The sequence below is a fragment of the Pongo pygmaeus genome, chromosome 7 (assembly GCF_028885625.2).
Source record: "Pongo pygmaeus isolate AG05252 chromosome 7, NHGRI_mPonPyg2-v2.0_pri, whole genome shotgun sequence".
Lineage (NCBI taxonomy): Eukaryota > Metazoa > Chordata > Mammalia > Primates > Hominidae > Pongo > Pongo pygmaeus.
In genome coordinates this window covers 23,146,304-23,155,983 of record NC_072380.2, presented here as the reverse complement: position 1 = coordinate 23,155,983, position 9,680 = coordinate 23,146,304, and the positions used below count along the sequence as shown (strand labels likewise).

At 51.8% G+C, this 9,680-nt stretch overlaps 1 protein-coding gene across 6 annotated transcripts in view; it reads left to right on the top strand.

Annotated features, from left to right (window-relative positions):
- The first annotated feature begins 4,529 nt into the window (after positions 1-4,529).
- Positions 4,530-9,680, top strand: part of TNFRSF10B (TNF receptor superfamily member 10b) — a 49,098-nt gene continuing 43,947 nt past the window's right edge. The window contains exon 1 of one of the 6 annotated variants that reach the window (XM_063669362.1): positions 4,530-5,437. In XM_063669362.1, the coding sequence (XP_063525432.1) occupies positions 5,294-5,437 (144 nt within the window). In that variant the 5' untranslated portion in view covers positions 4,530-5,293. The remainder of the gene's footprint in view (positions 5,438-9,680) is intronic. The other 5 variants (XM_063669361.1, XM_054498219.2, XM_054498217.2 and 2 more) reach the window with 5 other exon arrangements.

Below are 9,680 nucleotides of genomic sequence, written 5' to 3'. Positions count from 1 at the left end.
GACTCACCCATCCACCAGCCCCCCACCCCAGGAATAGCTGTGTGACCTTCAGCAAGTTACTGAGTTGATCTGTGTCTCACATAAGAGAACCAACTTAATTATAGTTCCGGCACAGTCAGGTTGCTGTCAGAATTAAATGTGTGAATTTGTATGAAGGGCTCTGAATAGAGCCTGTCTTATGGGAAGTGCTGTATTTCAGTGCACACTCTGAATAGCATAATCATTACTAAAAGAATTTTTTTGAGTCGGGGTCTCACTTCGTCTCCCAGGCTGGAGTGCAGTGGTGTGAACATGGCTCACTACAGCCTCAACCTTCCAGGCTCAGGTGATCCTCCCACTACAGCCTCCTAAACAGGTGGTGCGCAGACCATCGCACCAGGCTAATTTTCTGTGGGTTTTGTTGTTGTTGTTGTTTGTAGAGATGGGTTTTGCTATGTTTCCCAGGCTGGTCTTGAACTCCTGGGCTCAAGTGATTCGCCCGCTTTGGCAGGACTAGAGGTGTGAGCCATTGCACCCTGCCCACCCTGGCCCATTGACTACTACGAATTAAAGGCTATTGAAAAACAGCAGGTGCATCGCTGGCAAAAGTATACTTGTGTAACAAACTTGCACGTTCTGCGCATGTATTTCAGAACTTAAAGTAAAATAAAATAATAAAGTAGGCCGGGTGCGGTGGCTCACGCCTGTAATCCCAGCACTTTGGGAGGCCGAGGCAGGCGGATCACAAGGTCAGGAGATCGAGACTAGCCTGGCTAATACGGTGAAACCCCGTCTCTACTAAAAATACAAAAAAATTAGCCAGGCATGGTGTCGGGCGCCTATAGTCCCAGCTACTTGGGAGGCTGAGGCAGGAGAATGGCGTGAACCTAGGAGGTGGAGCTTGCAGTGAGCTGAGATCATGCCACTGCACTCCAGCCTGGGCGACACAGCAAGACTCCGTCTCCAAAAAATAAAAATAAATAAAAAAAAAAATATTCAAGGATAAAGAGAGAAAAATAAATTTAGATTGTATATGTATGTAAAATACATTTTAAAAGGTAAGCTTGTCTTTTTTATTCCTTAAAGGAGCAGATATTAAAAAAAAAGAATAGAATAACTCATCTTTTTAGCCTCCACATATTTACTTGCTTCTTCACAAGTTACTGGGTCTAATTCAGTATATAAGTAACTAACTCTCACTGCTTTTTCTGTGGCATGTAAAACTTGCATTGTATTAATTTGTGTGCTTTTCTCCTGTGGACCTGCCTTATGTCAATTTAATTCTCAGGCCCAGCCAAAAAAAAAAAAAAAAAACCCTTAAAGGGAGCTTAGCTTCCCTCCATGACCCTCAATGGTGACTGTAATCAAACCACATCTTCCAGGCGAACAATACCACATCCTATGGCCTTGCAATGGCACGGCCTCCCTCCAGCACGGCCTCTCTGGAGGAGAGGGAGGCAAGGGTGGTGAGATCTCAGGCCTCCCTTATGCTGCCTCCTATCAGTTATATGACCCCTGGTGTCACCTCTCCCACCACACTGTAGGCTCCAGGGAGTAGGATTCACATGGGGTTCGTTTGTCCTCCCTGCCTCCAGCAGACTCCAGGCACAGGTGTTCCCAGAGTAAAGGGCTCACTGTCTACTTCCTGGGTGAATCATTCTCCTCCCAAACCCATGAGGTGAGTGCAGTGGTGGCTTCAGCTCACCACCTAAGGACAGGCTCCAGGCTGTAGCACAGGGAGGGCCCTGTGGACTCTGCTGAGGAACCATACGAGCTCCCAGAGGCCAAGTGCAGGACAGAGAACAGAGAAGCAGCTGCTCAGAGAACTCTAGCCCTGCAGAGGCCCAAATATGGCTGCTATTATACAGAAGGTGAGGACAGAAATGCTGGAGACATTGCCCCTGAATCTCATTTTACCACTTGTAAAACAGGGAAAACAACCTACCCTCATGTCCCCGGGTTGTTAGGAAAATCCACTACATGAAGATGTGCAGTCTCTGGCTGGGAGCAGGACACCAGCTGCCCAACAGCACAGGCTCAGGGCATGGCACTGTCCCCACTGTCCCCATCCCCAACCTGGAAGCTAGAGCCTCGCTGCCCTGCCACTTCTGGATGCAGGACAGATAACCGGAACTAGGACTGTGGTCTCTCAGTAGAGGCTGGGTGAACAGCCATCTGTGACCACAAGGATTGAGACCTTTCCTGCTCACTCTTCAAACTGGGGCACAGGCTGAGTGCCCAACAGAAAGACAACTGGAAGAGTGGCAGGTAAACCAGGCCGTGGCCCTGCAGTGCCATCACTGTCCGCATTTGAATTCTGGCTCGTCTGTTCCTCCACGGCCCCTCCGCATAGCGCTCCACTCCAGTCTTCAGAAGTTTCTGCCTCAAGCTCAGGGAGTTGGTACTGAGGTGCAGGTAGGAGAAGGTGCAGCCTCTGCTGAGTGGAGGACATGTGCCCTGGGGATCCAGAGCCCAGAGTGACTGACACCAGCCCTGAGGATGGAATTTGTCCTCCCAGACCTGTTAACAGAGCCTGCAGAAGTTTACACAGGGATGCTGAAGATTTTTATCCCCTCATTTTACAGGAAGGAGCTGGGGCCATACCAGAGTCACTGAGCTGGACCGGGAGCACGGCAGGGCCCAGCCATCCACATCCTCCGATTTCAGTACACTCTAACAACCTGAGAGCCTGAGCCTTCGGATCTTCTTGATTCCTACTTTGATAAAGAGAGGGATGGGGTGGAAGGACCTGGCATAGAGATTGGACCAGTCCAGCATTGACAGAGCCAGGACCTGGGGTCAGGAACTGAGCTCTTCTCCAGGCTCATCTCAAGTCACCCTGACAGCCTGAGGATGGAGACCTTATTTCCATTAACAGGCATGGCGGTTGGCAGGGACTGGCCTCAGCAGAGCACGGTTTTCTAAGTACACAGCTGGGAATTAAGCTTTCTCTGCACCCCTCCCCTGCAGTCTTGCCTGGATCCCCCCAGTCATCTACTCCCAGTACCAAAAACTCCTGTATCCTTGAAAATCCCTAGTACTGAGAGGTGACAGCGTGCTGGCAGTCCTCACAGCCCTCGCTCGCTCTCTGCGCCTCCTCTGCCTGGGCTCCCACTTTGGCGGCACTTGAGCCCTTCAGCCCACCGCTGCACTGTGGGAGCCCTTTTCTGGGCTGGCCAAGGCTGGAGCCCGCTCCCTCAGCTTGCAGGGAGGTGTGGAGGGAGACGCGCGAGCGGGAACCAGGGCTGCGCGCGCACTTGCGGGCCAGCTGGAGTTTCGGGTGGGCGTGGGCTTGGGCCCTGCACTCGGAGCAGCCCGCCGGCCCTGCCGCCCCGGGCAATGAGGGGCTTAGCACCCAGACCAGCGGCTGCGGAGGGTATACTGGGTCCCCCAGCAGTGCTGGCCCAGCGGCGCTGCGCTTGATTTCTCGCCGGGCCTTAGCTGCCTTCCCCAGGGGCAGGGCTCGGGACCGCCATGCCTGAGCCTCTCACCGCCTCCGTGGGCTCCTGTGCTGCCCCAGCCTCCCCGACAAGCGCCGCCCCCTGCTCCAGGGCGCCCAGTCCCATGGACCACCCAAGGGCTGAGGAGTGCGGGGGCAAGGCGCCGGACTGAAAGCAGCTCCACCTGCAGCCCCGGTGCGGGATCCACTGGGTTACGCCAGCTGGGCTCCTTAGTCTGGTGTGCAGTAGAGAACCTTTATGTCTAGCTGAGGGATTGTAAATACACCAATCGGCACTCTGTATCTAGCTCAAGGTTTGTAAACACACCAATCAGCACCCCGTGTCTAGCTCAGGGTTTGTGAATGCACCAATTGACACTCTGTATCTAGCGAGTCTGGTGGGGAAGTGGAGAACCTTTGTGTCTAGCTCAGGGATTGTAAACGCACCAATCAGCGCCCTGTCAAAACAGACCACTGGGCTCTACCAATCAGCAGATGTGGGTGGGGCCAGATAAGAGAATAAAAGCAGGCTGCCCGAGCCAGCAGTGGCAACCCGCCCCCCAGCCCTCCTCCATGTCCCTTTCTGCGGTGTGGAAGCTTTGTTTTTCCTCTGCAATAAATCTTGCTGCTGCTCACTCTTTGGGTCCGCACTGCCTTTATGAGCTGTAACACTCACCGCGAAGGTCTGCAGCTTCACTCCTGAGCCAGTGAGACCACAAACCCACCAGAAGGAAGAAACTTCGAACACATCCGAACATCAGAAGGAACAAACTCCGGACACGCCGCCTTTGAGAACTGTAACGCGCACCGTGAGGGTCCTCGGCTTCATTCTTGAAGTCGGTGAGACCAAGAACCCACCAATTCCGGACACAGTACCATGAAGGAATGAAAATAACTAACAATGTGATGTATCATGTTTTTACTTCCTAGACTAGTGACAAATGAAAGCTAAATGTAGCAAGGGTGCAGGGACACAGGCTTTGTGGACTAGGTATGAGTGTAAGCTGGGTTCGATGGGCTTTTGGCCAACATAGTGAACCCCCATGTCTACTAAAAATACAAAAATTAGCCAGGTGTGTTGGTGCAGGCCTGTAGTACCAGCTACATGGGAGGCTGAGGTGGGAGTAGCGCTTGAACCTGGGAGACGGAGGTTGTAGTGAGCCGGGATCACACCACCGCGCACCAATCTGATCCACAGAGAGACTGTCTCAAAAAAATAAACCACAAGGAAGGGAGGGATGGAGGAAAGAGAGAGGAAGGAAGGGAAGGAAGGAAAGAAGAAAGAAAACGAAAAAAAGAGAAAGGAAAGAAGAAAGGAGAGAACAAGAGGGACAAGTGCCCCTGGGAAGGGGAGAGGATCAAGGCACGCCTGGAAAGCAGACTCCGAACCTCAAGACCCTGTTCACAGCCAAGCGCGCGACCCTGGGGGGCGTCAACTCCCCAAGCGCCTCCCTCAACTCATTCCCCCCAAGTTTCGGTGCCTGTCCTGGCGTGGACAGGACCCAGAAACAAACCACAGCCCGGGGCAACCCCGCCTCTGCGAAAGTTAGTTCCGGTCCCTTCCCCTCCCTGGCCCACTTCGACGCGCTTGCGGAGGGTTGCGTTGACGAGACTCTTATTATTTATTTATTTTTTGTCACCAACCTGTGGCGGAATTTGCAGTTGCATATTGGCTCTGATTAGCCCCTCCCCGAATGACGCCTGCCAGGGGGTGAAAGTACAGCCGTGCCGCCCCAAGTCAGCCTGGACAGATAAATCAGCACGCGTCCCGAGAAACCCGCAATCTCTGCGCCCACAAAATACACGGACGATGCCCGATCTACTTTAAGGGCTGAAACCCAGGGCCTGGGAGACTTAAGAGCGTTCCCTAACGCCATGGAACAACGGGGACAGAACGCCCCGGCCGCTTCGGGGGCCCGGAAAAGGCGCGGCCCAGGACCCAGGGAGGTGCGGGGAGCCGGGCCTGGGCTCCGGGTCCCCAAGACCCTCGTGCTCGTTGTCGCCGCAGTCCTGCTGTTGGTGAGTCCCCGCCGCGTCCCTGGCTGGGGAAGAGCGTGCCTGGCGCCTGGAGAGGTCAGGGAGAGAGGGGGACACGGCGGGGGTGCGTGGCCCGGGTCGCCTGCGGCCGGGCATGTCCGGGCAAGACGCACCAGTCGTCGGAGTCGGGGGAAGAGCCGGGTTCCCGGGCTGGGCAGGAGCGACCCGGGCCGCGAGGGAGGAGAGCGCGCGCTCCACTCGGTGTAAATTCCCGAATCCAGTGGGGGAGGGCGACAATGTGGGAATTCCCGAGTAAGCTGCGTGAAGCCACGGAGAGGTCGTCGGACTTTGATTTTGTTTTCTTTCCTTACTTTCTGTTTCTTTCTTCCTTTCTTTCCCTCCCTTCCTTCCTCGCTCAGTTCCTGCCTTAATTTCTTTTTGTTTTGCGCCTTCGAATGAATTCCTAAAGGTGCTCATTGCAGATCGCTTTGAACCTGCGGCCGGCGAAGAACTCCCCTGTGGTCGCTGCGGCCCAGTGGTTCCGTTCCATGCGCGGGAGCCGTCGCGGGCTCAACTGGAGAGGCCCCTTCCCCTCCTTAGCGGCTGCGCCCCTACGCGTGCGGGGCCGCTCATCGCCAATGCCACTGTTTGGGGTTCCTTGGGAAAATGAGATTTAGGAGAAGGGAGTCTGTGGCACTTGGGGCCTGACCTTGATAATAGCAGCTGCATTTTGGTCTGGGAAGAGCCTTTCTTGCCACCTCTTGGCAAGTATCTGTGATAATGGGGAAGGGACAAAGAGTTGGCTTTGTAGGGAACAGCATGGTGTGCTCAGTGCCTGGAACAGCGCCTGAGGCCAGGAGAGGTTGTGAATCATCACATTTTACAGAGGAGGAGACCGCAGCTCAGAGTGGGGGAAGTGTGTGGGCCCAGACCTAACTCAAGACTCTACAGAGGGGCTGGAAGGGAGAGGAGGAACAGTGAAAGGAAGGTCAACAGAATGCTGGTGTTGACCTAGAAGAATGTCAGTGTGAAGCATTGGAGTTTTATGGGGTATTGTTACACACCTCATGTTGAGTTCATTGTTTCCGCCCCACACCACAGTGTGTCCTTGGTCTCACCTCTGAGTGGAGGGAGGACCGAACCTTCCTGGTGAGGAGAGTGTACAGGGGCCTCTGCCTCCCGCTCCTGCTGTGGTTTCTGTGGGCCTAGGTCCCCAGGGCATCTTGCCTCTCTGGGTGGTGGATCTTTGGTCTCTGGCTGCTTTTAAAGATTTTTCTTAGCACTGGTTTGCAGTGATTTGGTTTGTTTGCCCTGTTGTGGGGTTTTTTGTTTTTTTTTTTCTATAAAGAATTTCTTGGATTTTTGGCTTTAGACTTTTACGTTCTTTCTACTTGGAAGATTTTTCTGTAAAGAAAGCCACAACTGGGTTGTGTTGAATTTCTTGGATTTGGGGTTTTAGAGTTTATGTTCTCCTTGGAGACTTTTCTGTAAAGAAAGCCACAACAGCCGGGTCTGGTAGCTCATGCCTGTAAGCCCACCACTTTGGGAGGCCGAGGCGGGCAGATCACATGAGGTCAGGGGTTCGAGACCAGCCTGACCAACATGGTGAAACCCCGTCTCTACTAAAAATACAAAATTAGCCAGGTGTGGTGGTGGGCACCTGCAATCCCAGCTACTTGGGAGGCTGAGGCAGGAGAATCACTTGAACCGGGGAGGCAGAAGTTGCAGTGAGCAGAGATGGCACCACTGCACTCCAGCCTGGGAGACAAGAGCAAGACTCCAACTCAAAAAAAAGAAAGAAAGAAAGCTACAACAGAGTTACGTTGAATTTCTTGGATTTGGGGTTTTAGAGTTTATGTTTTTTTTTTTTGTTTGTTTGTTTGGTTTTGAGACGGAGTCTTGCCTCTGTCGCCTAGGCTGGAGTGCAGTGGTGCGATCTCGGCTCACTGCAACCTCTGCCTCCTGGGTTCACGCCATTCTCCTGCCTCAGCCTCCGGCGTAGCTGGGACTACAGGCATGCACCACCACGCCCAGCAAACTTTTTGTATTTTTAGTAGAGACGGGGTTTCACCATGTTAGCCAGGATGGTCCGGATCTCCTGTCCTCGTGATCCGCCCGCCTCGGCCTCCCAAAATGCTGGGATTACGGGGGTGAGCCACCACGCCCAGCCGAGTTTATGTTCTACTTGGAAGATTTTCAGCCATTATTTCTTCAAATACTCTGTCTCTTCTGGTGACTGAGATCTTATTACATTTACGTTAGAATGTTAGATTTTGTATCAGAGCTAACTTAGTATCTGTTCTTTTTTCCCCCATCATTTTCTATGTTTCACTTTGGACAGTTCCCTGTGAAGGCTCTTCAAGTTCATTGATCTGCTTCTGCAGAATCTAACCTGCTGTTAATCTCATCTACTGTATATCAGATATATATTTTTTGAACTTTAGAAGTTCTCTTTTGGCATTTTTAATATCTTCCATCTATTTGCTGGTCATCTTTGTGTTTTTCTTTTTTGAGACAGGGTTTTACTCTGTCACCCAGGCTGGAGTGCAGTGGCACAGTCAGAGTTCACTGCAGCCTCAACCTCTTGGGCTCAAGTGATCCTCCCACCTTAGCCTCCCAAGTAGCTGGGACCACAGGCACTTGCAACCACACCTGGCTAATTTTTGTATTTTTAGTAGAGACGGGGTTTCACCATGTTGCCCAGGCTGGTCTCAAACTCCTGTGCTCAAGGAATCCTCCCACCTTGTCCTCCCAAAGTGTTGGGATTACAGGCCTGCGCCACCATGCCCAACCTATGATTTTGGTGGTGGTGTTTTTTGTTTTTCTGTTTTTAAAATATTCTTGAGTATATTTGTAAGCTTTAGATGACCTGTTTTAAGGTCTTTAATCTATCAACACCATTATATCTGTTATTACAGCCACTGTTTCTGTTGATTACATTTTTTTTTCCTGCCCGTAGGGACTTTTTTTTTCATGCATGGTAATTTTTTATTGCATGACATTGTGAATTTTGCTTTCTTGGGTACTGAACGTCATTGTGTTCTTTCAAAGTCTATTGGGTATTATTCTGGTCACAGTTAGAAAACTGAGAATCAGTTTGCTCCTCTGATACTAGCTTTTAACTACATATAACTATATACCTTGTGTTCAGTTGCCTTATTCAGGGGTTCATTTAGTTAACTACTAAAGTTATAGTGGTCGACTTCTGATGGTAACTAGCCAGCACCTCTGGCATGCGTTCTGTCCATTGTGGGAAGGGGAACATGCAGATCTCCCAGCCCTGAGTGGTCCACAATCTAGTCTCTCCTTCCCTGGGTGGCTTCTTATCAGGCACCCAGGGTCAGTCTCAGCAGACACTGGCCATGTCCTCTGCAAGAATCCAGAGTCCTCCAGGCAGCTGCTTCTCCCAGTCTCTGCCCTGCACTTGGCCTCTGGGAGTTCCTGCCTGTGGTTCTCAACAGAGACTACAGAGCTCTACAGGGTCCTCTGCCCCTGCTGTAGCTGGAGGCTGTCCTTATGCAGCGAGCTGAGGCCACAGCTAGTCTCACTGCCTGTGCTTGGCGGCGGGGGCAGGAGTGATTCATTCATCAGGTAGAGGAGGAGCCCTTTACTCTGGGAAAATCTGTGCCTGGATTGGGGAAGGACAAATGAGCTCTGTGTGAATACTGCTCCCTGGAGCCCACAGTCCAGTGGAGCAGGTGACAGCAGGGACCTAAATAACTATCAGGAAGCATGAGGTCCCACCACTGTCACCTCCCCCACCTCCAGAGTGGCTGTGCTGGCTCCAGAGATGTCATCCCTCCATATTTGACTGACAGAGGGAGGCTGTGCGGTCCCAAGGCTCCAGGTCATGGTAGTTTGGCCGGGATAATATGGTTTGCTTAAAATCAACATTGAGGGTAATGATAGTACTAATCAGAGCGTGTGTTTAAAGTTCTGTGTTCTAAGCACTTTCCATACATATTAACACTTTGAGTTCACACAACAACCTATGCAGGAACTGTGATTATCCTGGGCAGTTTTAAGGATGTGGGTGACTCAGAGAGGAAAGAAGAGGTTACTCGGGTTAATTTTTGACGAGAAATATTAGGAGTTGTTAGGCTCAAACTTGATATAAAGCAAGGAGCCTGAATCACAGGTGGGTGAGTCACAAGACAGGGAAACCCCGCCAATGACTCACGTCCGGGAGGAGGCAGGGTCCCTAGAATTCAATGGGACAAGAACTGAAATAAGCCAAACCCCTGGCCTCCCTTCTTCTTGTTTTCCTTCTCTCTCTTAACCATGC